The sequence below is a fragment of the Cladophialophora immunda genome, assembly GCF_000835495.1.
Source record: "Cladophialophora immunda strain CBS 83496 unplaced genomic scaffold supercont1.2, whole genome shotgun sequence".
NCBI lineage: Eukaryota > Fungi > Ascomycota > Eurotiomycetes > Chaetothyriales > Herpotrichiellaceae > Cladophialophora > Cladophialophora immunda.
The window spans coordinates 90,683-115,508 of NW_015622542.1; the positions used below are offsets into that span (position 1 = coordinate 90,683).

General features: G+C 53.6%; 8 protein-coding genes across 8 annotated transcripts; 5 read left to right on the top strand and 3 right to left on the bottom strand.

Annotated features, from left to right (window-relative positions):
* The first annotated feature begins 1,917 nt into the window (after positions 1–1,917).
* On the top strand, positions 1,918–4,849 carry PV07_02421 (uncharacterized protein). The gene is made up of 2 exons (XM_016389029.1): positions 1,918–2,201; positions 2,278–4,849. The coding sequence occupies exons 1-2, from the start codon at positions 2,023–2,025 to the stop codon at positions 2,873–2,875; spliced, it is 777 nt and encodes a 258-aa protein (XP_016250931.1). The 5' UTR covers positions 1,918–2,022; the 3' UTR covers positions 2,876–4,849.
* Positions 3,309–3,748, bottom strand: PV07_02422 (uncharacterized protein; the record flags this gene model as incomplete). Its single annotated transcript, XM_016389030.1, has 2 exons — positions 3,309–3,497; positions 3,593–3,748. 2 exons carry the CDS (start codon positions 3,746–3,748, stop codon positions 3,309–3,311), a joined length of 345 nt encoding a protein of 114 aa, XP_016250932.1.
* Positions 4,850–5,235: 386 nt separating the features above from the next.
* PV07_02423 (hydroxymethylglutaryl-CoA reductase (NADPH)) lies at positions 5,236–9,553 on the top strand. The gene is made up of 4 exons (XM_016389031.1): positions 5,236–5,455; positions 5,561–6,007; positions 6,071–8,817; positions 8,867–9,553. The coding sequence occupies exons 2-4, from the start codon at positions 5,672–5,674 to the stop codon at positions 9,234–9,236; spliced, it is 3,453 nt and encodes a 1,150-aa protein (XP_016250933.1). The 5' UTR covers positions 5,236–5,455; positions 5,561–5,671; the 3' UTR covers positions 9,237–9,553.
* A 652-nt stretch (positions 9,554–10,205) lies between these two features.
* PV07_02424 (uncharacterized protein) lies at positions 10,206–13,530 on the top strand. The gene is made up of 2 exons (XM_016389032.1): positions 10,206–12,931; positions 12,985–13,530. Exons 1-2 carry the CDS (start codon positions 10,607–10,609, stop codon positions 13,378–13,380), a joined length of 2,721 nt encoding a protein of 906 aa, XP_016250934.1. The 5' UTR covers positions 10,206–10,606; the 3' UTR covers positions 13,381–13,530.
* A 166-nt stretch (positions 13,531–13,696) lies between these two features.
* On the top strand, positions 13,697–15,560 carry PV07_02425 (peptidyl-prolyl cis-trans isomerase). The gene is made up of 5 exons (XM_016389033.1): positions 13,697–13,995; positions 14,113–14,630; positions 14,767–14,936; positions 14,999–15,105; positions 15,186–15,560. Exons 2-5 carry the CDS (start codon positions 14,375–14,377, stop codon positions 15,370–15,372), a joined length of 720 nt encoding a protein of 239 aa, XP_016250935.1. The 5' UTR covers positions 13,697–13,995; positions 14,113–14,374; the 3' UTR covers positions 15,373–15,560.
* A 751-nt stretch (positions 15,561–16,311) lies between these two features.
* On the bottom strand, positions 16,312–18,561 carry PV07_02426 (uncharacterized protein). Its single transcript, XM_016389034.1, has 2 exons — positions 18,244–18,561; positions 16,312–18,176 (listed from the first exon to the last, which is right to left on the bottom strand). Exons 1-2 carry the CDS (start codon positions 18,304–18,306, stop codon positions 16,392–16,394), a joined length of 1,848 nt encoding a protein of 615 aa, XP_016250936.1. The 5' UTR covers positions 18,307–18,561; the 3' UTR covers positions 16,312–16,391.
* A 370-nt stretch (positions 18,562–18,931) lies between these two features.
* PV07_02427 (uncharacterized protein) lies at positions 18,932–20,280 on the top strand. The gene has a single exon (XM_016389035.1). It carries the CDS (start codon positions 19,166–19,168, stop codon positions 19,700–19,702), a length of 537 nt encoding a protein of 178 aa, XP_016250937.1. The 5' UTR covers positions 18,932–19,165; the 3' UTR covers positions 19,703–20,280.
* PV07_02428 (uncharacterized protein) lies at positions 20,213–24,817 on the bottom strand. The gene is made up of 2 exons (XM_016389036.1): positions 24,387–24,817; positions 20,213–24,288 (listed from the first exon to the last, which is right to left on the bottom strand). Exons 1-2 carry the CDS (start codon positions 24,452–24,454, stop codon positions 20,574–20,576), a joined length of 3,783 nt encoding a protein of 1,260 aa, XP_016250938.1. The 5' UTR covers positions 24,455–24,817; the 3' UTR covers positions 20,213–20,573.
* Between the last annotated feature and the right edge of the window lie 9 nt (positions 24,818–24,826).

The window sequence follows — 24,826 nt, forward strand, 5'->3', positions numbered from 1 at the left end:
ATGACGATAGGTACTTTTGTTTCGTCGCTACTGGTCGGACCCTTCAGCGCGAAATTCGGGAGAAGGCAGGGTCTTTGGGCCGCCACGCTGCTCAACTTCGTGGCTACCAGCATCCAGATGGGAACAAAGAGCAAGGCAGCTCTCTATGTTGCCCGTCTCATCTTGGGTGCGCTCCTTTAACAAGTATTCCCGTGTCTTGCCTGCTGACTTATCTCCGAGGTATCTCCGTGGGCTGGTTCTTAACATTCGCCCAACTCTACGTCCATGAAGCAGCACCCGCCCACTTGCGAGGCATTTCGTTCGGGTTGTATCAAGTCATGCTTTCCATTGGCTCCATTGTGGGTGCAGCTGTCGACTTTGGGACGCATACCAAGACCGGCCGGAATGCATATCAGATTCCCTTGGCAATTTTCTTTGTGGCCCCGACTCTCCAAGCCATTCTTCTGTTCCTCTTCGCACCCGAGTCTCCAAGGTGGCTGATGGTCCAGCGCAAAGAGGAAGCTGCAGAGGCCGCGTTGCGGAAACTTCGAAACTCGAATATCGATGAACTCGAGCTCCAGGCGGAATTGAACGAGATCCGACAGTCGACTAGGGAACAACTGGAACAGAACAAGAAAGCCCTGTTCTTGGAGATGTGGCGAGGCACGAATCTACGCAGGACTCTCCTCTCCATTGCCGTCGTGTGTTTCCATTCGGCCAACGGGTAAGTGCTCCCTCTCTTGCTGCTCTGGGCAAGGCTGATATGTAAACAGGTCAAGCTGGGTATGTCTCTATATCTCTCAGATGCTTTTTTCTGATGCACAATGCTGATTTAGACACAAGATTAATATCTACACCACTTACTACTTGCAAATGGCAGGCGTCAAGAACCCTTTTGGGTACTCTGTCATGGTCACCTGTACCGGCTTGATCGGTGTGCTGTTCAGTTTCTTCTTCGTGCGACTGATCGATCGACGCCTGGTGTTGTTAATTGGCATCACAGCTTGTGCCATTTGCCAATTAATCCCGGCAATCGCATGGAGCGCAAGCCCGGGAACCGAGTCCACGGGAAAAGTGGTTGTTGCCTTTATCTCCCTCTTCACGTTCTTCTATGTTGCCTACGGTTTGTCTCTCGCCAACGAAGATGGATTAGAGCAAAACTGACAGCAATATAGCTCCCTACGCCTGGCTCCTCGGTGGCGAATACGTCAACAATCAGCTCCGCGCATTCACGTTCGGCCTGGCCACGGCAATGAACTTTCTGGGAAACTGGGCAGGGACTTTCTCTGCTCCCTACTTCATAAACCCGGCCAAATTCGGCTGGAGCGCCAAGTACGGCTACATCTGGTTCGGAAGCAACATGGTCTGTGTCATCTTCACCTATTTCTTCTTACCCGAGACACGAGATCGTACCCTGGAGGAGATCCACGAGATGTTCGAGGCGAGGCTGCCGGCACGGAAATTCAAGGGCTATGTCTGCACCGGTGTGGAAAGCTATGCTGCAGAGGCAATGGGCAAGGACTTGGCCGAGACCAAGCATATTGGGCAGATAACACATGTAGAGGAGTTGCGAGAGAATCGGCCGTGATCAGCATGCGCAAGATTCCTGATGTGAGTCCTCCATCAGGCCGAGGTGGCCGCCACACCAAAGACAGCTTATACTATTCATAAGGATGGGGCTCCCGCTATACCGAAGAGCAGATTCAATACTGCTATCCCAGAGGAAGACCTCATAGCTACTGGTGAACCAGGTCTGTTTGCTGCTATAGTACCCCTTTCTCAAAAGCCTGACGTCGGCTCGGTGCGTTGAAGTCGCCGACCCCCCGCACGGTAACCCGCTGCGGGGAAACTTAAGCTTCCGCCAATCATTTCTTGTGCCCTTCAAATTTGACCGCAATTCTTGCACTGTGCTGCGCCGCTACTGAATTCGCCGAGCTATGTAACCAAATATTTCATCAGATACAGTGCTATTGACCCCAGGCAATACGGCTGTCCTGTCTCTCTTCTGCACCTTGGCTTTATCATCTATGCCTCTCGAGCAAAATGCCTCTCGACACAATCTCCACTTACTCGCAAACCCTGCTCAGACAGGACGGCCGACGGTGGAATGAGCTGCGGCGCATCTTTGCCTCAATTTCAACTCAGCCTTCCAGTGATGGGTCTAGTATGCTTACTATGGGTAACACGGTAGTTCTCTGCACCGTGACTGGACCAAGAGAAGGGTGCGATTGAACCTTCCCCTGCAGAGAACATTCCTCACCGAAGAGTGTGGAAGGGCTAACATCTACGTGCTCACAGACGAGGCCAACGCGACAATAACAACGCGCTCGTCGAAACCGACTTGAACGTCGCGCCGTTTGCATCAATGGACCGACGCCGGCGAACCCGCACCGACAAGCAAATCCAAGAACTCCAGTCCACAATCTCCTCGTCATTTCAATCCCACCTGTTCACGCACTTGTATCCGCGCTCTCTGATCACCATCTCCTTGCACGTCTTGAGCCTTGATGGAGGGCTGCTCGTCGCGTGCTTGAATGCCGCAAGCCTAGCATTGGTCGATGCCGGGGTGCCCATGCCGAGCATCCTCGCCGCCGTGAGCTGCGGGGTTATTATTCCTACGGACGATTCCAAGGCAAAGGCAGAGCCAATGCTCGATTTGAACAACACAGAAGAGCAAGAGTTGGCATTTCTCACAATAGCTACGGTCTCCGGGGGCGAGAAGCAGGAGGATAAAGTGTCGGTGCTGATGATGGAGTCACGAGTCGAGATCGCAGCTGGTAGCGAGAAGGTGGAAGCCATGCTGGCCACCGGCGTGGATGGCTGTAAAGAGGTGAGGAGGAAGATGGAGGATGTGGTCCGGAAGCATGGCGCCAAAGTCATGATGAGTCGGAGGTGATTTTGGGATGATAAGATGATGCACGCCACGATTGATGACATGGACCTTGGGCCCTCGTCTGTCGATACAGGGAACATCAACTCGCCGTACTCGATTCGGTATCAGGAACTGAATCATTCTACACACTGACCGGAGGCCTACGATTTATGAGGATTCAAGATTCGACCATCTGCACGCTGAGCACGAGATGATTGGCCCTAGAGAATTCGCTGTTGAAGATTGCGGTCGCATGAGTACGATGGACACGAAAGGGCGTATGGATAGTGTCTGCAGAGACACTTTGGGCTGAGTGTTGGATCGCTGAGGGCCAGCGACTGGAGGACCAGACGGAAGGCAAACGCGAAAACGCTTTTCAAATTATCGATTCAAACCACTGCCTTGGACACTTGGAACAAAATGAGCCGATTATCTCCTCTGGCCTTCCCTCAACCTTCTACATGATGTCTATCAAAGCATCATTCTCCTCACCAATCGACTTCTTCAGTTCTTCCGACAGCGCTCCCTGCTCGATCGCACGACTCTGTATGACTTGTGTCAGCATGGTCATTGTCTGTTGCAAGGCACGCAGTTCCGTGCGGTTGCGAAGCCATGGGGGCGTCCGTGATCGAAGGGGCCTAAAATCCTGGCTGGTTTATGAGGATGTCAGTCATCATGGAGGCAATAAAACTCAGGCAACGCAGATACTGGCTGTGGTATCTTCCTGGTGGCAGTACTTACTTTTGAAGCATTAGCCTGGCTCTTTCCATTCGCACTGCTGTGGCCGGTGTCCTTGAGGTAGGCGATGGCACCCTTGAGCGTCTTTGCTAAAGGGCTGTCTTTGGTCTGGCCCTCTGGCAAACTATCGAAATAACGTCCTGGGATAAGCTTACACATTTCATCCCTCGCATTATTCTCTTCGTCGCGGCGGATTTGCGCATACTGCGCCGCTTGCGTCTAAAGAGCCATGCTGGGGATTATCTTGAGTGCTGGCTGCCGCTGGAGCTCGTGTCTTGCGATTATGGAACCGGAACTACCACCAATACGAAGTGCTCGGATTTATATATATCTGGAAAGGACAGCAGTTGAGAAGAATAGCTAACCACGCCACTACTGGACAGAACTTCGCATGCCTCAACGCAGGTCAGGCGATGACAATACTGCAATCGTCTGTTCACTCTGCTCAGCGCTAGGATCATATCACTACTGGCATGCCCTGTTCATGAGTACATTGGGCGTCCCTGAACAATACGAATCGATATTGCCCCATGGGATGAATTCAGCACGCTGAGGTGGCGCTTTCAGAATAGCGGAATGTGGCAGGTCGACTCGACTCCGCCGGCGTATGACAAGAAGAGCGAGGACAAGTGAAGCCGATTGATGGGAGAAAGAAGTGTTATTTATACACATCTTATTGCCCACAAAAGAAGAGGACTTTGGCTCGTGCCACGTACTTTCCACCAACTCTTCTTCGCGGCTTTGCATTGAAGAAAGGAAAGAGAAATCGCACCGCGAGCAACAAGAAGGTCATTTTGAGTCTTGATGCGACCTCCATCCATCCTGAACATTCGAAGAAATTGTTATCTGTCAAGGATAAAGAGACAATCAACTTCCATCAACCACCAATAGCATAGCAGGTGGACATGAGCAACGAATCCCCCCAAGCCTTTGTTTATTTGCTGTGTCAGTCGGAGTTACATCTGATTTAGAAGGATAGGGGCTATGAACACTTCTTCTATTGGTCACATACTCCGTAGTTGTTCTTCTATCAAGGTGAAATTGATCGAGGAGCTCCAGCCATGAGCAGCTGGACAGCATAATGGTGCGGTTTGGAAGAAGGGGTGAAATTCTGCAGGCAATTTGCGAACAAGGGTCACGAGGAGGAGTCAACATCCCGCGGATCCAGAGTCCGGTGCAGGTCGATAGATGAGCGACGCAACCAAACGCGTGGCAGTGGGCAGTGATTGCCAGTCACATATGCGTGACGACAGATCAGTGGCACAGAAGTGAGCATCTCATGCAGGTACGGATTTCGTTCAGAACCACCAGCCTTCTCTGCCACACGTCATGGCGACTTGGTCTTTGGGGGACGACCAGGAGAAATCTGAGATGCCGAATCGGCCCACAAGTGCAAGCTTGCGTTTGATTGATCTTCAGCGTCGTCTCGCCCCCTAATCAGAGCCACCGGCCTGGTAGCTGTGGCAGTGAAAACTGATGAAGCGGCCCAATCAGGCGAGTTGACGTCCTTCAGGGTGTGGGCCCCAACAGCCCCCCAAAGATACCAAAGAAGCCCCCAGCCCAGACTGGCAGGCGGGAAGTAGTCGCCAGTGGGCCGTGGACACCCCCCCGAACAAACCTGCTGGAAATTTTATGAGCAAGGCACCAGAGGATCCATGGTCTGGCAGACTTCACGGCTTCAATCCCCATGACCGCCTCGTATCTACCTATACTTCTCTCCTGCTACTACTTCCCTCTTCCTCCCTCCTCATCCCGCATGATATCTTTCTGTTGAGCCTTCATTCGTTGCCGAGTGACCTGTTGTTACCCTCGCTTGCACACTTGAAAACACACAAAACCGCAGTCTCTACTTCTCCAACTACATTGGTATGTGGCCGCCTCCTTGATATTGCCCTCCTTGACCGCCACTTGAGGTTCGACCTTTCTTTGGCCTTTGTCTTTGTTTCGTGCAACTCACAAAGTGACATCCAGGATTTGTGCGGCCCTTCCGAGCATGGAAAGATAGACGTCAACATTTCTCCCTCGTCCCACCTCCCACCGTCCTTGTTGCCGTCCCCGACCACCACTGCGCACTTCCTCAAAATGCGAGGCTCCCATCTCCTCCCTAAACAACTTCGCTCCCTGGGCAAGACCGATAGCTGGCTTAATCGCACTGTCACTTCCAACCTCCTTGCTATCTCCAACCTTGCCTGTCAACACCCAATCCACACCGTTGTCGCAATCGCGTTGTTCGCCAGTACCTCTTATGTCGGTCTGCTGCAAGAGAGCTTGTTTGACAGTGGCATCAAATCTTTGCAGCACAATGGAAGAGTAGACGTGGAAGCATTGTTACAAGGAAGCAGAACATTGGAATTATCTGAGAGAACGGCTTGGAAATGGCAATTCCCCGACGATTCCAGCATCCCCCTTGCGCCTTTGGTATGCCAACTCGGATCATACATGACATGAAGATGCTGGTAATGCTGACATTTTGCGCGACAGGGCTCAAACCATTACGCTTTGACAACCTTCGTGTTCCCGGATTCTTCGTCGTCTCAGCTGGCTCCCGAAGCCAATGCTGTTCCGGTACCGGCGAATGTCACGGCTAACAGCATCCCGACCACTTCAAACTTGCTCTCACCTATATCGCACGACACTTCCTTGGCCTTTTACACCTCCTTCTTAGAGCTTCCTGATTTCCTGCGGGCTGTCCAGGAGCTTCCTGCCCAACATGAATCAGACGACCAAAGGCGCCCATCTTGGACCATGAAAGCTGTCCGCCTGAATGGAAATGGTCCTCGTGGTGCCTATCGAACTTGGCTGAGTGAAGGATGGTCCTCATTTGTCGATCTGCTCAAACATGCCGAAACATTGGATATCATCATCATGTCGCTTGGTTATCTGTCCATGCACCTCACCTTTATTTCGCTTTTCCTCTCCATGAAACGTTTGGGCTCGAATGCGTGGTTAGCAGTATCGGTCCTGTTTTCCAGCCTTTTCGCGTTCCTATTCGGATTGGTGACGACAACCAAGCTTGGAGTGCCAATCAACATGGTCCTATTGTCGGAAGGTCTGCCTTTTCTGGTGGTCACGATCGGGTTTGAAAAGTCTATCATCCTCACAAAGGCTGTCTTGTCTGCGTCTTATGACAAGAACCGGCGAGGCCTGGAAAATGGGTCGGCGAATGGCAGTGCCAGCGGCCCAGCGGCCGCCCCTGCCGCCCCGAACTCCATTCAAGATGCCATTCAGATCGCTGTTAAGGAAACAGGTTTCGAGATCGTCCGGGACTATGCCATCGAAATTGCAATCCTCATTTTGGGTGCGGCTTCGGGCATTCAGGGCGGGCTCAGACAGTTCTGCTTCTTGGCTGCCTGGATCCTGGTTTTTGACTGCCTTCTGCTTTTTACTTTCTATACGACAATCCTCTGCATCAAACTGGAGATCAATCGTATCAAACGACACGTTGCCCTTCGCAAAGCGCTTGAGGAAGACGGAATAAACCAACGTGTTGCTGAAGACGTTGCGACGAACAATGACTGGCCCAGTGGGCAGCCAAATCAAGCTGGTGCCTTCAACATTTTCGGGCAGAAGATCAAGGCCAGCAGTGTGCCCAAGTTTAAGATCTGGATGGTTACGGGCTTCGTCATCATCAACGTGATCAACCTGTGCACAATACCTTTCCGGACCGCCCGAAGCATTAAAGCGCCTGGGGCTGCTATTCCAAGTGTTCTGACACCAGCCCCTATCGACCCTTTCAAAGTGGCGGAAAACGGCTTGGACGCCATATACGTGGCTGCGAAGAGTCAGAAGCTCGATACCTATGTCACCGTTCTCCCACCCATCAAATATGAGCTAGACTACCCTTCTATGGACCACTCCGAATCGCCAGATGATCTTGGTTTCTTTGATTCTGAGTACACGGATCAGTTCCTCAACGTGGTCGGCGGAAGGGTGATTGAGGGCCTCCTGAGCAGTCTCGAAGATCCCGTACTAAGCAAATGGGTCTTGATCGCGCTCACTCTGAGTTTGATTCTGAATGGCTATCTGTTCAATGCTGCCCGTTGGAGTCTCAAAGAACCGCAATCTGCGACAAGTTCACCTGCTGCGTCCAAACCGCCGCAATTGGAGCTGCCCACGACGCCCAGGCCTCGAAAAGTCAGCCTGGATATCTCCCGGAACTCGGGAAGGTCGCGAGTGGAGTGTGAGCAGATGCTTAAGGACAAAAAAGCCGCCTTCCTCACGGATGAGGAGTTGATTGACTTGTCTCTGAGAGGCAAGATTCCAGGCTATGCCATCGAGAAGACGCTGGAAAACCCCGAGGTTATGACCAGAGGGGAAGCATTCGTTCGGGCAGTTAAGGTCCGCAGAGCAGTTGTGTCAAGGACACCGGCGACAAAGAATTTTGCGTCTGCGCTGGAGGCCTCCAAGACTCCGTACCGGGACTACAACTACGAGCTCGTCCATGGGGCATGCTGTGAAAATGTCATCGGATACTTGCCTCTCCCTCTGGGAGTTGCCGGTCCATTGGTCATTGATGGAGAGAGCTACTTTTTGCCAATGGCCACTACCGAAGGTGTGCTCGTGGCAAGCACCAGTCGCGGGTGTAAAGCCATCAATGCTGGTGGCGGCGCCGTCACCGTCGTCACTGGCGATGGCATGACTCGAGGTCCGTGTGTTGGCTTCCCAACCCTGACTAGAGCTGGTGAAGCCAAAGTGTGGCTTGACTCAGACGAAGGCCAGCGAAGAATGCGCGAGGCATTTAATTCTACTAGCCGATTTGCTCGGTTACAGTCGATGAAGACGGCTTTGGCGGGAACGTATCTCTACATCAGATTTAAGACGACCACTGGTGACGCAATGGGCATGAACATGATATCAAAGGGGGTTGAAAAGGCCCTTTCAGTCATGGCCACGGAGTGCGGGTTTGACGACATGGCGACGATATCCGTGTCTGGGAATTTCTGCACCGACAAGAAACCCGCAGCGGTGAACTGGATTGACGGAAGAGGTAAAGCTGTGGTTGCAGAGGCCATCATCCCAGGAGATGTGGTCCGCAGTGTTCTTAAGAGCGATGTGGATGCGCTTGTGGAGCTCAACGTGTCCAAAAATCTCATCGGCAGTGCAATGGCGGGCAGTATCGGCGGCTTCAATGCCCATGCTTCGAACATTGTGACTGCCATGTTCCTGGCCACTGGTCAAGACCCAGCTCAAAATGTGGAGAGTTCCAACTGCATCACCATTATGAAGAAGTAAGTTGACAGTCCTGAGAACCAAAGGACTATTACTGACATCGAGCAGCAACAACGGAAATCTCCAAATCAGCGTGTCGATGCCTTCGATTGAGGTGGGCACCATTGGTGGAGGAACCATTCTCGAAGCACAGTCTTCGATGCTTGAAATGCTTGGAGTACGAGGAGCTCATCCGACCAACCCAGGCGACAATGCCCGAAAACTAGCCAGAATCATTGCTGCTGGGGTTCTCGCTGGAGAGCTCAGTCTCTGCAGCGCCCTCGCGGCAGGCCACTTGGTCAGGGCACACATGGCACATAATCGCAGCACGGCACCCACACGGGCAACGACGCCAGTGTCGGCTGCAGTTGAGCCTTTTCTCCGAGCTCAAAACGGACCGAGCATACCTTCTTCGCTCAAAATGACGAATGGAAGATGAGCCTCGTTGGGTTGAGACGGTGTACAAATGAACCATACTGTATATATTGGTGATTCTACCTATGGGAGTTGTGAGGTGATGGTTCTGGCCTGCCGTTGACGGGAGACCAGATGTTCATAATGATCAACGACAACGGGAGAGGCATAATGGCCGCATACCGGGACTACGGGGACCAGAGAGAAGAACCGGGTTGCAGTGAGAGCCTTGTACAACATATGGAGTACACAAAATAGAGCAGGCAAGAGCAATCGTCATTGTTAATTCCGTGGTAATCGAACTCAAAGAACTTTGAAAAGTGCGGCCCCCATCCATCAACGACGATCAAAGAGTCTAGGTCTGCGAGTGCAGCACCTTTTAAGCTTTTCGATCAGGCCCTGGTGGCGCCCTTGACAGCGTGCAGCGGCAAGACGGCGCTCCTAGGCGGGTTGTTTGTGGTCGAAATGGCGTCTGTGGTTCCTGAAGAAAATCCAGAAGGTGGAGGGTGGAAACGGCGACCGGCCACTGAGAAGACACCAGGCCTTTGAGTTTCTAGATGGTGGAGATTCTTCTAGTGCACCAGGTCGGTGGATATGTGCGGCATTGGGATCCATACGGAGTAAGGGGGTTGGGAAAATAGGCAAGGGAACGATGACCCTGGCGCAGATATGTTCTGCATGAGGAGGAGCAGAAGAGACAGACAATGAAATGTGATACGATGCTTGTAGTGATGGCATAGGCGGCTGAGTCAAGGCACGCAGTACAATGAACGGTGCAGCAGCCATGTCACATGGATTCTCAGACAGTAGATCAGAGACGCAGGATGGGATTTGGGAAAAATGCCAGGGCCATGACTGGCGGCGCATCAATAATTATACGGAGTAATGCCAGTGGCAGCAATAATTGCGGTCAAAGCAGGCGTTGTTCCAGTCAGAGCCTCTCATTATTCCCTGCCCCCCCCTGGTCGGGACTGCGTTTTCCAACCCGGCGATACACTATTTCACCACCAACTCAACGCCTGCGCACAACTCTCTCCCTCTTCTTGTCATTCGGTCTTGCCTACTCTCCCGCCCTCTCGCTCGTTAATTCCACCACACTCGTTTACTTATTCGCATGGCCGTCTGCTGGACAGTCCGGATCATCTTTTGGAAGCCACAGAACCCCCGAAGAGTGCATCGATTCCAGTCGCGCCTGCGCATTGGCCATTTGCCCTCGTCCGCTCCTTGACCCGCTGCAAGCACTGCTGCACCCGCCGCCTATCCTCCGACGTTTCCTGCCTCACATACCTTGTCCCGTCCAACTGGCGCGGATTGGCCAAAAAGAAACAAAGAGGCATATCCTCCCTCCGAGCGTCCCTTGACATTCCGACAGTCTGAAGTGCATGAACTCGCAATATGCAAGCCACGATGCCGCCCCTCTCTCGAGGCCCTGAACTGTCACCTGTCTCCACGACGAGCGACTGGTCTGGTGTCAACGCTTACAATCAACTCCCCCGGAATGACGGGCCCTTTGCGAGTCTACCTATGAGGCCTCCGGGAGACGAGTTCGGGCCCTCCAAACCTCAGCCGTCCATGCGCCCTCCTCCCAACGCAGGCATGAACTTCGCTCCTCCATCATTGGATGCCATGGGACAACGTCGTCCGTCCGAATCCGGCTCACGAGGGTCCTCACGCGCTGGATCAATCGCCAATTCCCGCTCCAGCGATGGCACCATCTCAGACGAACAAAGCAGAAAATACCGGAGGATGGAGGCAGAGTTGTTTCAACACTATACAGTTTTGAAGAATTTCCTCAAGGGTGGTGCTCAGGCTCCCCCACGCCCTAATAAGGCTCGGGATAAGCTCCTACGACTGTCACCCGTCCAATTCCACGAATTGAGCACCGATGTCTTTGACGAGTTGCAAAGGAGACAAGCTTCAGCCCCCCTTCCTGGTCGCCCACCGCGACAGCAAAACATTCCCCCTTTTCTCCAACCACGACCCGATTTCCACGAGAAGAGAAACCAGGCCAGGCAAAAACTCTCGTCACTGCAGACGCCCCGGTTTCGCGACCTGTCAACTGACGTCTTTTGCGAGTTGGAACGCCGATTCCCGCAATTTGCGAGACCGGATGGGGGAAGAAGAGACAGCGCTCGTTCACAATCCAGAGGTCCAGCGGCCTCGTCCAGAGATGGCCCTCCAGTTCCCAATGGCTTCGGCGCACCGCCCAGAACCCAGTCCTTTGGTTCCTCTGGCGCACCAAACTATTCTCAAAGGCAGGAATCGGTGTCCAGTCTCCCCCAATTCGACAACCCTCCCCCACCGAGTGACTATGGCCGGCCAATGGCGAAGCAATTTCAGAGCAACACCATTACGCCCAATAAGAGTATGATGGTCGAGGACGAAGACGATTCCCAGACTGCAGATTCGAAATACGATCGATCCAGCGACGCTTTTGGGCTCGAAAGCTCTTTGACAAGCCCAAGGAGCGATAGGGATACATCGGCAACGTCGCAGAGTGTCGCCAGCATGAACTATCCCAAGCCGAACTTACCCAGTTTAACCGAGCTACAAGAAAGGGTCTCTGATCTGGAATCAAACCTGGACTCAAAGGATGAGGAACTTCGCCAGATAAAGACACAGAACGAAGAATGGGCTGTTACAAAGCAAGATCTGGAGAGGAAACTCAAGGAAGCAGAAAACCTGAACAAGTCATTGAAGGAGGAGATTGAAAAGCTCAGAGCCGAAACACCACACTACAGTGGGGAAAATGTTCTTTGGAAGACCAAGTTCCTAAAATTGGATCAGGACCATGGGCTCCTGCGAGAGCAGCTGGCGCAGCAACAGCAGCTGACAGAGGAAGTTAGCAGACAGGGCCAGGTATACCTTGAAGAGATGAGAGCGATGGCGGAATCTGGCGGAGGCAACCTTGAACGAGAAGAGAAGCTGCAAGCTGATGTCCACAAGCTCGAGGAGGAAGTTAAGGGCTGGAAAGCCCGTTATGTGAAGGCCAAAGCACAACTTCGCAATGTCCGCGCTAGCTCACTTGGGCTCAGCATTGCCCGACCCGATGCTACTCAACACGCATTGGCTCTTCAGGACCGGGAAGGCCTGGTCAAGGACGTTCACGTCACCAAGTTCCAGATCGCAATTGATGAGCTCCTCCAAATTGCGAGATCTGACAATCCCGCAGCTGTGCTGGACCATATGAAAACGGTGGTATTGGCGGTGCGCGGAATCACGTCAGACATCGACGCCGGGTCATCAACAGAAAAGGACGATGAAATGGGCAAACGACGGGCCAAGCTCAAGACCAAGGTCTCGGCTACAGCGAACAACTTGATCACAGCTTCGAAGAATTTCGCTTCGGCCAGCGGACTCTCGCCGCTGAGTCTCTTAGATGCAGCAGCTTCACATTTAACGGCAGCCGTTGTAGATCTCCTTCACACCGTCAAGATTCGTCCCACACCTGCCGGAGAATTGGAAGATGACGATGAACCAACGTTAGAACCACTGCAGAGCAACGGATATTTCAATATCGCCGAGACCTTGAGAAGACGGAGCGAAGTCGAAAGCATCTACAGCGCTCTCAGCACGCCGTCCGCGACTAGGAATGCGCACACTCGAGCTGGATCAGGTCTTGTCCAACGCAACGGATCGACTTACGTGAATGGCACCGGACTAGGAATTAAATCGGATTATGGGACCACTCAGGAGGAGGCTGATCTCGAGGATCTCAAGGTAAGTCCGAATGCAAAAGGGGGTGAGTTCCAATGCTGACGTGGAGCGCACAGATGTACCTCGAAGATCAGACTGATGGATTGGTTCAATCCATCACCTCTCTAGTCGATACCATCCGCAAGGACGATGCCATGGCCACGATCCGAAATCATATGACCACGATTTCTGCCACGATTGAAAACATTGTCAACTCGGTGGACAGGACCGGGAACGAGCCATCCTCATACCAGGCCACATTAAGAGAGAAATCCGGTCCGATTGTTGCCAATCTGCGAGACTGCCGAGAGCAAATGTTGCAGGCTAGCAACGAAGCTCCGGAAGACAAGGAATTCCTCCAGCAACTTCCGCCTCTTTCGTTCAAGATCGCACGCGAGACCAAGGAACTGGTATCCAGAGTTATGGCGATTGAAGCTGGGCCGGCGAAAAGCGGCGAGGATGACTTTAGCTAAGCGCTCATGCTTGTAATGCGGCGAGGGGAACGCAGGCTGCAGATGTTGACCTGCAGGTGACATATAGTGATGCATCATCAGACACTGAGCCAGTGTAGTAATGCAATGCATTGTCTGGACCAAGATGTCCGAGGACAATAATCTCTTGAAGGATCCGTGATGCCCCTTTTCCTCATTTCAAGGTAGCAGCGTTGATTGGTCGGAGCGAGGATAAATTTTCCTGCCAGTGGGTATCTAGCGAGGCCGGCTAAGCACCCAGTAGGGAGTAGTAAAGGGGTATTTTAGCTGTTGTCTTCCCATCAGCAAGCTCTCAGCTCGATCTCCAACTGGACGTGCAAGCTCGTCTTTTCGGGATCTTATTGTACAATACTTTGTGTATCAATATTTCGGCATTCCCGGCAGGATAGCATTTCGAGCTGACAGATAGCCGTTTCCTTCTCTCAGTCGTGCGGAGTGAAAATAGGGCAGGTCAACACTCAAGCTCTTTGTGTGGAAGCTGGTGACTCGTACTCGGTACCTAGCAAACATCTCCATCTCTTGTTTGAGCGTTGAATCTGTCGCTGTCGTTGCACGAGCACCTGTTGTTGGGAAGACAAGGACGTCGGTGACAAGCTGGTGAGTGCCTGGTTTGCGTCACCGTCCTGCACCGCAGATACTGGGTTGGGAGATGATGGCATTCGCTTGGACATGTGAAGTGGGCGTGGGTGGGCTGACTGAATCTCTTCTGCGCAGCTTTTTTTTTGCCTTCGCCCCGATCACAATCACGTGCAGCTTCCACCACCACCCGCCCACACCCGTCACCACCGCGGTTGCGTTGACACGGCCGCCACTGCCACTGCCACTTACTGCCACTGCACTACCGAGAAGCAGCCCCCCGTTTCAACCTTGGACACCCTCCCACCTTCCGGGTACCATCTAACGCTGCACCACTGGCAGTGACTGAAACCAAGCAGCACCACGCAGGCGCAGATCACCCCTCATTGAAAAAACAGCCATGTCGCTCCCCCGCCATGCTGTCAGTTCCTTCAAATTTCACCACACTTTATTAACCCCGCCATCCTCGTCTTCCTTTTGTCTTCAAAAGCATCTCTCTCATCGTCTTTCATCTTCACCTACTTCTTTCGCCAGACTCTTCTCCTCATCCCCAACAACCATGGTTCAGACCGCTTGGTTTGATGTCGAGTGGACCGACGCGGTGCTCGACAAAGCCAGAGCTGATGCCAAACGCGCTGGAACCTCTCCTCCTCCTCGTAAGTGACCCCTTTTCTTTGATGCCTTCTCTCTTGCTGTGCTCTCCACTACTCATCACCGCCGTGGACGTTTGCTATCTCAACTGCCTACTTACTCGTCTGGACTTTTGGCTAATCACTTTCCTTTCACCTACAGCTCACCGAGGCAGGATCAACTTCAACCTCTACGACGATGTTGTCCCCAAGACCGCCGAGAACTTCCGTGCCCTCTGTACCGGTGAGAAGGGCTTTGGCTACAAGGGCAGCTCTTTCCACCGAATCATCCCTCAATTCATGTTGCAGGGTGGTGATTTCACCCGAGGCAATGTCAGTAGCTCCCAATCGAAAGATGGTGGAATGGCAGACATTTTACTGATGCACATTGCTAGGGCACTGGCGGCAAGTCCATCTACGGCGAGAAGTTCGCGGATGAGAACTTTAAGAGGGCTCATACCAAACCGGGAATCTTGAGCATGGCCAACGCTGGTCCCAACACGTAAGGAACCCCGTTGTCCTTTCGTCTTTCCTTTCCCTTTGCCAGTGAAATAGGGTACTGACGTGACCGGCTTCACACAGCAACGGTTCTCAATTTTTCATCACGACTGTGGTCACCTCGTGGCTGGATGGCAAGCACGTCGTCTTCGGTGAGGTTGCCGACGAGAACAGCATGGACATCGTCAGGAAACTCGAGGGGACTGGCTCTGGGTCTGGCCAAGTGAAGCACGAGGTGAAGCCAACCATTGTCGACTGCGGCGCCCCCTAGAATACTACGTCGGTGGTCTTGGAAGGGCAAACTCTAAGTCAAGAGTACAGTTTGCAGGAGGCCAAAAGTATCCAGAATCCAATTCAACAAGCATAAGCAGAACATGTCCGCAAGAACGTGCTTTGCCACAGGCAGCTACAGCGCCAGCATACTTAAGTAGTAGGCAAATGAAAAGTTGATCCTCTCTATCTCCATTCTGGACATGTGTACTTTTCTCCGAGTCATCTCCATCGGTTGCCTGATGGAGCTCCTGCGGGCTGATCAGAGGCTTCTGCCCGTTACATCGCGCTTCGTTATTGTTCTAGCAACAGTCAGGCCTGTCGGTGGTTTGCCCATCTTGAGAAGACAGCTTCTTCGACCCCGAATGCCAGCTCTTTCTCGATTCTGGAGGTTTTAAGCGTCTGTGCCCTCCAGTCAACAAGATGCCTCAACGCGGTCGAAAACCGGCCATGTGGAGTCAAACCGAGCCTATTGACCAAGCCGGTTCGGACGAAGATTGATTCGTTCCCCCCCCCTCTCTCTCTCTCTCTTCCTCTCCCAACAAATCCCAGTTCCTTGTTCCTTGTACCTTCAGTCCCTTGCCGCCGGAACTGCTTGTAGATATCTATCTAGTCTAGCTCCTCTGACATCATCAACGCGCGACCATATCAGATCTGAGTTCTTCAGCACGTGTGGGGGGCATTTCTCGAGTGGTTTTACCGTTGTGGTTGAGTGCGAGGGACGCGGTAAGGGAGAAGGTCTGGAGAAATTACTTTTTTTTGAGGCTGCTGCCGAGGAAGAGAACCTGGGGACCCCGGCGGCCTTTTCGCAGAAGGTGACATTTTGAATCGTGCCTACTGGCTACATAGTCTCATTATTCGACTTGAAGGGGGATGGTAGAGGAAAAGGTATTATTTTAAGTTTCTAGCTCCCTCGAGACTGGTCTTGCTAGGTGTCGTTGCAACATGGAAAAAGATACCAGCATTTCATAACATAAGTATATCATTGACGACTTTTCAGCAGATTAGATTACATATTGGCTATGAACCATTGAAAGACGTGCCCGAGCCGAGCCGATTTTGAAAAGAGGTTACATGGTCCCTGCGGGCCAGCCCAGCTCCTCCTTCAGCGACGATGCCGTAGCGCACGCGCAACCTCGACAAGGCGTCTCTGGTGGTGGCGGACTTCCTCGCGTCGTTGACGACGGACTTGATGTCCTCGGTCTGGCTGTTGAGGACGATCTCGCTGGTGGTGCCGAGGCGGACGTGGGCCAGGTTCGCGTCGGCGTGCATGACGCCGCTCAGCGCGGCGACCAGCAGGACGCTGACCAGGACCAGGGCCGGGGGCAGAAACAGGAGCCAGCTGCGGCGCGCCTGCAGGCGCAGCATGGGCAGCTGGGACTCAAGAATGCCACTCTCGTTGGGGAAGTGGCGCATGATGGTCATGGCTATGGCGCCGGAGCCGACCTCGACAAAGTTGCGCAGCACCTTCTGCGGCCACGCGTACGAGGTGGGACTCGTCGACACGCTGGTCCACGCCACGGGCAAGGTCGCCGTCAGGTTGCCGAGCTGCGCGGGCGCCAGCACCCCCGGGTCCGTGAAGGTCGGGTAGAACATGGGCTGCGTCCCGTAGATGCTCACGCCGTAAACTTCCACCGCGGCGGCCAGCCAGACCGAGATGCAGCCGCTGCACGGCTGGCCGAGCGTTTCCAGCTTCGAGAGCGTCATGCTCGGCGGCGGGCACTTGGACTGGTCCTTCCAGGTGCAGACGACGCTGTCCTTGAGCTCCACGTCGATGTCGCATGCCAGGGACGAGACACCCTCGATGTAGCCCAGTTCCAGCATGACCTCGGTGGGTCCGTTCTTGTGACCGCCCTCGATGGTGCCGTTGATGGCGGCAAACATCATCGTCGTGACCGCCCTCGTGTCGCTGAGATTCCTCCACCGGTCCACCCACAGTGACAGCTGCGGCTGTTGGCGGATCCAAAGATCGGTGGCAGACATGTTCGCCTTGACCGTGAATATGTCCGAGTACTCCGAGGTGATGTTGATGGGCACGGCAGAGCACGAGATAGTAGTGTGTGATTCGATCGCGTACGCAGAGAACGCTCCCACAGCGGACAGATTGGCGCGGTCGATGATGAAGTTGCGTTGGTCGGGCATGGGCTCGCTGCTGAGGCCGTTGGCCCAGGAGGTATAAATCGAAACTGCGTCCCCCACTGCGCCGGGAAGCATGCCAGGTGGGTTCATCTGGAACCCGTCAAAGGGAAGGCCCATGCCCCCGCCATCCGAATGATTGCTGTAGTAAGTCGTGGTAACGTTCGTCGTCGAGTAAGCATGCCCGACAAAGATGGAGCTGGCCAGCTGGAGCAGGGCAATGACCGTAACGGTGAGCAGAACTGCCGCAGGACCGAGCGCTCCGCGAGCATGCCACAAGGCCCGCGGCGACGCCGCCAGTGATCCCCGGGTCAAGGCCAGATACTGATCCATGTCGCACAACGAGAAGGTCCTTTTCGTCAGAGCGGGCCACAGCGTCGTCTCGGCAACTTGGAAGGTCGCGTACGCCATCATGGCTACCGACGCGGTGTAGACGGCGGTGATGATACCCTGCACCTGGCCTAGATGTGCCACAACTTTGGCAAGGAACTCAGACACTGAACAATCGAGCGCCCAGTCTGGGCAGACGAATTTCTGCGTGCCCAACCAGTGTGTAAACGCAAAGCAACCAACGGCAAAAGCGGTGCCGATGGCGAAAACAATGGGGATCAAGGGGTTGTGCCATATGAAGCTTCGAATGCTTCGGTTAGGCTCCTTGGCCGGTGGTTCCTGATGGAAAGACTGCTTAGAAAGTGTGCCGACATCATCAGAGGGGATTGGGGCAGGGATTTCTCACCCTGGACGTCTCTCCAGTCCCCAGGAGCTCATAGGTGACTTCCTCGGGTGTTTTTGAGGCCATTGTCCTCAGCTTCAGGGGGGACGCTGCGACGACAGCTTATCAAACCAACGAAAGGCGTAAGGCTCCGCGGCGGGCATCTTGCACGGTAGGTGGATTCATCGCCATGTATAAATATGTTCGTAGGTAGAGAGAGGACGAGGTCCACCTCGCACAAATCGGTCAAGTTCCAGAGTAGCTGAAGTAAGTAGTCGTCCAAACGGCCCGCTTAAGCGAGTGGCAAGCCCCAGGCCCACCCCCTGTGAGGCATGCCGAGCCAGTATCTTGTTCGCAATTTGCGGGATGCGCAGGTGATCATGGTGGTGTAGAGCCAAAAGCGGCTCGAAATGTCTCAAAGACACCCCTGTACTGGGGCGGGCTGTGGCCAGGGAGCACACGGCGTCGACGCTCTCCCTGCGAGCCTCACTTTCGTATGTTTTTGAGATTCGGTTCTGATTCGATCTGGCGCCGAGAGCCAGCGTCAAACAAGCATGGCATTGGACAAATCATGTTGCTGCGCGCGCTGGTGGCTCACTGGGGGCCAAAAATTGTTTTCGAAACATGGGTGCGCAGCCACATGGTCACCACGATAAACCAGGAGTCTGGGCGAGTGGGACAGCCGACCCTGTGATTCGCCTATCGATCGGAAGCAAGTTTCCTCTGCACCGGCCGCTGGACTTCGGTGCGTGCCCCTATCTTTCAAACCGGCTGCGAGACGGGAGAAGAAGGACAACGAGGTGCTGTTAGGAGGTAACGAGGGCGACGAGAGCGTTGCTGGCGTGCTTCCCGCAGGAGATGATATCGTCGGCAAGCCCTAGGCCTCCTGCAGCAGGTACCGGCTGTGTCTGCCATCTGTACGGGATACGCGCAGGGCCATGGTGTGATGCATGCTCTGTCGGACGGACAATGCAGCTGGGAGCTGGGAGAAAAGGACGGTGATAAGGCTGCTTGCGTCCGGCCCTCTTCGTCTGCGACCGGCTGGGAAGCTAGCGCTGCAACCTTCTCGCAGCTCTGGTGTCCGACCTCCAAGTCGTTGCTTCAGCTTGCCTGCCCTCAGATACTTGCCGAACACGAGGTTCCCCACACTACCTTCATGAGCGAGAGCTCTCCTTTGCGTCCACGGCGCCTCGACTGCTGCAGCTACGGCACGACCACGGTCCTTCGAGCGAGACAGACAGTACGAAGCTCGCTGCATGAATCGCCCCAGACTGCTGGAATTGAACCGTGGGCAACTGCAGCAGTCTCAGCCAGGGCCAGGAACGTGCTCGACACCTCCCTAGCCATTGGCATCTGTGTCGGCCGTCTGCGATGGGGCGTAATGGACGGGAAAGAAGTGGAAGCTTTGGTTGCCAGAGGATTGCTGTGTTGTCCCGCGATCATCAACCCGAACACGACACTCATATGCTTGGGGCAAGATTGACCTGCCACAAGCTGAGCCCAGGCCGGTTTCAGGCTGAGTTGAACATGCACGCAAGAAGTTTGAGGATTGCAAAACAGAGGCTCTGAAAGCTGTGTGACAGCTAAGTCCCACGCAGTTCAACCGTCTACCTTCCACTGTTGCCTAGTCCATCAAAGCTGCCTGTTTCTACACTTCTCGCCCCAATCTCCTTGTCGTCTGGAGATGAGGTATTCTTGCGGCAATGAAGATCGCTAGGGCGCATAGATGGATGTGTCGCCGTGCTTGAATGAGGAATAATGAGGCGGTCGAGCTGGTGGAATCTTCGCAAGAACAGTGATCTTGCGCTGCATTGGCAGGGAGGTTTCATCCCACTCGACAATGATGGCCTCACAAAAGAGTCTGCCAGACGGAGGATGTGGATTCTGTATCTGTTCGTTGTGGCAGCAGTCACAGCCCATTTGTCCGACCAAGTACTGAGCAGCCATGGTGTTCTCGCTACATTCCAAGCTGCTATCTCAGCCCCCAACAGAATATTCCAACGTGGTATTGATATTGCCGGTAGATAAATACAATCAATGTCATATTGGTATATGAATATACTGACAGCTGCAATCCTTCGTCGATGCCAACAGCCCCAAAGGCGGTCCTCGCCAACACGAGTCAAGCCCACCAGGATGAACGCACCGGCCAAAGGTTAGCATCCCTCTGTATAGAGATGGAGCATATCCGGTGGTTGTCGCTTCGGTCCATCATGTGGCCGTTTCACAGAGCTTTCTCCCGCCATTTGCTGTTCTCTTCCTTGCTCGCTGCGTCCTCATCTCTTCTTTTCATTCCCAAAAAAATTCCTTCCCACGGGCTTCTCTTTTCTCTACCGTTCTCCATCATTCTCCGTCTAAAAGATATCATCACAAATTGTCCAATCTCTCTCCGCTCTCTTCCTCCAGTACAGTCCGTTATGCTCCCAATAGGTTTCCCCAGTGATGTGGTCCACCTTTCTCTCAAACCATTTGGGTTTCCACTCTTCCCCCGCGGCCTCACGTTGACGACGTGCCGCACGCTGTTTCTCCTCGACACGATTCTTCTCCGTCGCCGCGAAATCATACTCCCCGTCTTCCATGGCACGTTGATCGGGCCGTAGGCGCGTGTCGGTAGGTGGGAGATGTGGACGCAGTGAGTCGCCCACGGCGTTCAAGGTTACGACAAATGGTGTGAGATTGAAAGGTATCCCCTGCGGACGTGTATGTGCTTCCCAGACGAGGAAGGCCTGCTGTCGATCGGACTGGGTCCCTCTTCCTACGCCGGGGTGTAAGCGGCTTTCTCCTACTGCTTCGTCCTCGAATCCTTCTGTAACTCGGGCATAGATTTTGTCGTTCCACCTCCCACCAATGCTCCATTTGGTGACACCATCGACGTCCATGACTTTGCCAAAGACTTGGTACGCTGAACTGGCCTTCCATCCGCGTTGTTTGAAGTCCAGGACGCAGACTTCGCTCGTGGTCCAATTCTTGATCTCCATCGTGCCATAATTGTCCACGGTGGGGTTTCCAGTAATAATGCCCACGACCGAACTTGTAACCTTCTTCCATGTGTACAGCTCCGGCGGACCCCCATTTGAAGGGCGGAGGCGCAAGAACCAGGTTCCCAATGGGTTGATGTCGAATGACTTGCCATAAAATTTGGATTTGACGGCCGACTCGCCCCAGTAGTCCCAACGAGCAGATTCCGCGTACGCAGCACCAATGGGAGGATGGTGACTTACTTGCTCAATGAAGAATCGATATCCTTTGTCGGGACGGACATACTCATACGTCTCGCCCAGAAGAGGGTTGAATGGCTTCGCAACGCGCCCGATTGTGCTGGCGTATTCCGAGGCCGCGAATGCCGCCACGTACACGAGACGCTCAGTAGCGTCCGGGCGATCGGCTGCGATGTCAAGGAGATCCGCATATTCCATATCTTCAGCAACACGCTGGAGAAGAGAAGTTGGCTCATTAAAAGACACCGGCAGAGTCATCTTGGTCATATCTTTGCCTATCATAGACTTCAGAATGCCCCAGAGTGAGATCTTGGGACGATTGTCAGCATCCAGTTTCAATCGCTCGCGAACTCCTCCTTCATATCCAGCATATGAGGGCTCGATTTCCATTTGTTTTCTGGCTCTTTCATCGACGAAAGGCTCCTGTTCTTCCTCCAAGGCTGATGGAACATGCACGGGCGGAGGACTAAGAAGCAGCGGCTCGACCACTTCAACCTTGCCTTCGTCAATGGCGTCGAAGAATTCTTCATCATCTCCAGATTCGGAGTCGGAGAGATTGGTGAGTTGGGCGATGATGGATTTGCGTCTGTTGCCATCTCTGGTGACAGATTTTCGGCGCGACCTTGTTGAGATTTGGGCTTCGGCTCGAATATCTAGTTGATTCTCGACCGCTTCGGCGAATTGGACGTGATCCAGCGATTCTTGTTGGAGCATTGAGCCCGGACGGCTAGCGGGTACCGATTGCCCCTCGAGGGCCTCCTTCAAAGCCCGTTTCGTCCGCTTGCGCTTGTCCTCTGATTCGGCGATTGACCTCTTGAGATCTTCGTGCTCATAAGCAATCTTGGCCATGCTTTCCTCCCACATTCTCCTAGCATCTGCGTCTCGATCTAGACGATATTGCCAATAAGCGTCACGGTCCCGAGCAATCTTCAGCAGATCCGCAACCAAGCCATTGAGGCTATTCACGGCCGTTTGGTAGGTAAGAAGAGCTTGTGAGACATCTGGATCGGATAGGTTCGTATCCGCCTGAGATGATTGCCGGGCAATCAAAGCGTCGGACACCCGTGCCAGAAGATCGAGTTGGAGCTTGGCAGATTGTGCGGTGATATTGAACGCGTCTTTGCTTCCCGGTTGGTGCACTTCACGACTGCTAGCGTCGTCGCCGTCGGCGTCCTCTTCTGCGTCGATATTGGTCACAACATTGGTAGGGACTCTCTGGAGGTCCTCGCCTTGAAGACTCGCGTCGTACGAGTCGTATGCTGATCCACCTTCCACATCAGAACGAAAGCTCACCTTGGAGGAGCTTCCTGCCACTCCCAGCGTCTGGGCAGGGTGTTTCGATCTGCTGGCCGTCGCACTGAGGTTTTCTGATGTATCGCTGCGGGCATGGCGAAAGCTTTCACCGTCAAGCGTTCGCCTTTTCTCCTCTTCCTTTGCTTCGTCCTTCGTGAATTGGATAGCATTGTTGAGAGCCCAGAACCATCTTTTGGCCTCTACGACATGATTGGCTTTCAAATGATACTTGACCGAGGACTTGCCGTGAATCTCGAACCTGGTCTTGTCCTGAGGATCCATGTGAAGTTTCGCAATGCGCATGTTGATAGCTCCTCGACAGGCCGAGCCAGCATCATCTTGATGCTTGTAATAGCTGAGAACTCCTTCCTCGAGAACAAACCATCGTAGCTTATACCCACTTGTATAATTTGTCCATTTCTTGAGATATCCCTTCATTTCTCGGGCGTCTTTACTCGTATCACTAGGTCCAGTTCCAGACCTCGCTTGCGATGGATTATTGCCCAGAATTGCCTTTTCCTGTATTCCTCGCTGCGCAGCGGCGGCTGCGGGCGACTTCTTCAAGATGGCCTTTGTCCGATCGTCTTGGGTTACATGTTGCGGGAGCCTCCCTTTACGGTCCCGGCGGAAAGGATCTGCCCCATGCAATAGTAAGATCTGTGCTAACTGGATATCCTTCTTGCGCGCGGCCTCGTGCAGGAGCGTTCCGCCGCTCTGGACTGTTGCTGGCTCAGTTGGTAACTCCAACGCATTCACATCAAGAGTACCCTCGACTCGAGGCTCAGTCAAGATGGCTTCGAACTTCTTGTAGTCTGTTTGGGCCAATGCGGCATGTATCTCCTTGATCTTGTCATCCAGAAAGATTGAACGCGCTAACTGGAGCTGTTGAAAGATTTCCGGAGTTCTCGCGAGATCAATGGGTAGTTTTCCTTGCCTGTTCGAGATGGCATCATTTATGTTGGGGACCTCCAGCAGGTCTCGGACAACAGGTGCTCGTCCAAGCTGAGCAGCCAGATGCAAAGCGGTATTTCCCTCCTTGTCTTGTGCATTGACATCGAGGCCTTTGCCTTCTCTTAAAACCTGCTCAACCACCTGAGGTTCTGCGCATTGGATTGCTAGGTGGAGTATTGTAGTGCCGGGAATGGGCTGAGGGTTAGAGGAGGAGGGTATCGATTCACTGATAGCTTTAGAGATTGCGGCAGTGTCCTTGCCTCGGAGAACTTCAAAGACCCGAAAGGTACGAACAGAGTCCTCGATGGAGGCTCCCTGGCCGGAAGAGATGCCTGACGGGACTGGGTTCATGTGTTGGGCGGAGTCTTGCTCCCTGGTATATTCGTTCGAGTCCATGGCCAACTGAGAGTTTCTGGTGGTGGTAGGGGACAACGGACTCAATCGCGGACCATCGCCCGGAGTCAAAGGGGACGTCGAGGAGAAAGGTCCGGTAGTGGAGGTGGTGGTGGTCACCGGCGACTCCGTGTCTGATCCGTTTTCTCGAGGGAGGTTGTCGCTGCGGAGAAGGTTGAGGACTCTGGCGCTCTTGGAGCGCTTGTGGGCAGGTCTTTCTGTCATATTAGCATCGATGGCGGGGCGGAGAGAAGATGATGAGGAAACGGGAAATGGAGAGAAAGTTAAATGCAAGGTTGGAAAGCCACTTACATTGCCAGATGGATGGGCGAAGACGACTTAGTCGGTTGCTCCCTGCGTTTCTGGGGGAGCGATTTCATCTTTCACCCCGCCATTCCTCAAGATGATTGGTGAGTTTGTGGCCGCAATCGATTGCGACAAGGTCGATCAACCCAAGAGTCGAGTGTATGCACAATGACGAAGGGAGCGACCGCAGAGCTTTAGCGGCGGGCAACTGAAGGATCGGACGAGGGTCAAGCTCATTTACTTATGCACCTCTGCCATTCCCCGAGAAAGGTAAACCAGGTGTTTTGTAGGGGAGTTCTGGTCTGTACAAAGACGAGCAGCAACTAGGTAGCAGCGAGCAGCAAAAGATGAGAAGGACAGAGTCTTATGAATACGCAACAGTGGCAAGGATAATGGAGACGGCAATGTTCTGATACAGGGAGTTGAGTGGGACACGGTGCACCAAA

Excerpts from the sequence above, each read along its gene's own strand:
- PV07_02427 (XM_016389035.1), top strand. The coding sequence starts at position 19,166 with ATGCATGCTCTGTCGGACGGACAATGCAGCTGGGAGCTGGGAGAAAAG.
- PV07_02421 (XM_016389029.1), top strand. The coding sequence starts at position 2,023 with ATGCCTCTCGACACAATCTCCACTTACTCGCAAACCCTGCTCAGACAG. Across the intron at positions 2,202-2,277 it reads GTGACTGGACCAAGAGAAGG|ACGAGGCCAACGCGACAATA; the intron begins GTGCGATTGAAC and ends ACGTGCTCACAG.
- PV07_02428 (XM_016389036.1), bottom strand. The coding sequence starts at position 24,454 with ATGAAATCGCTCCCCCAGAAACGCAGGGAGCAACCGACTAAGTCGTCT. Across the intron at positions 24,289-24,386 it reads TCGCCCATCCATCTGGCAAT|ACCTGCCCACAAGCGCTCCA; the intron begins GTAAGTGGCTTT and ends TATGACAGAAAG.
- PV07_02425 (XM_016389033.1), top strand. The coding sequence starts at position 14,375 with ATGTCGCTCCCCCGCCATGCTGTCAGTTCCTTCAAATTTCACCACACT. Across the intron at positions 14,631-14,766 it reads TGGAACCTCTCCTCCTCCTC|CTCACCGAGGCAGGATCAAC; the intron begins GTAAGTGACCCC and ends TTTCACCTACAG. Across the intron at positions 14,937-14,998 it reads GTGATTTCACCCGAGGCAAT|GGCACTGGCGGCAAGTCCAT; the intron begins GTCAGTAGCTCC and ends GCACATTGCTAG.
- PV07_02423 (XM_016389031.1), top strand. The coding sequence starts at position 5,672 with ATGCGAGGCTCCCATCTCCTCCCTAAACAACTTCGCTCCCTGGGCAAG. Across the intron at positions 6,008-6,070 it reads GCATCCCCCTTGCGCCTTTG|GGCTCAAACCATTACGCTTT; the intron begins GTATGCCAACTC and ends TTTGCGCGACAG. Across the intron at positions 8,818-8,866 it reads TGCATCACCATTATGAAGAA|CAACAACGGAAATCTCCAAA; the intron begins GTAAGTTGACAG and ends GACATCGAGCAG.
- PV07_02424 (XM_016389032.1), top strand. The coding sequence starts at position 10,607 with ATGCAAGCCACGATGCCGCCCCTCTCTCGAGGCCCTGAACTGTCACCT. Across the intron at positions 12,932-12,984 it reads CTGATCTCGAGGATCTCAAG|ATGTACCTCGAAGATCAGAC; the intron begins GTAAGTCCGAAT and ends TGGAGCGCACAG.
- PV07_02426 (XM_016389034.1), bottom strand. The coding sequence starts at position 18,306 with ATGGCCTCAAAAACACCCGAGGAAGTCACCTATGAGCTCCTGGGGACT. Across the intron at positions 18,177-18,243 it reads GGACTGGAGAGACGTCCAGG|GAACCACCGGCCAAGGAGCC; the intron begins GTGAGAAATCCC and ends TCTTTCCATCAG.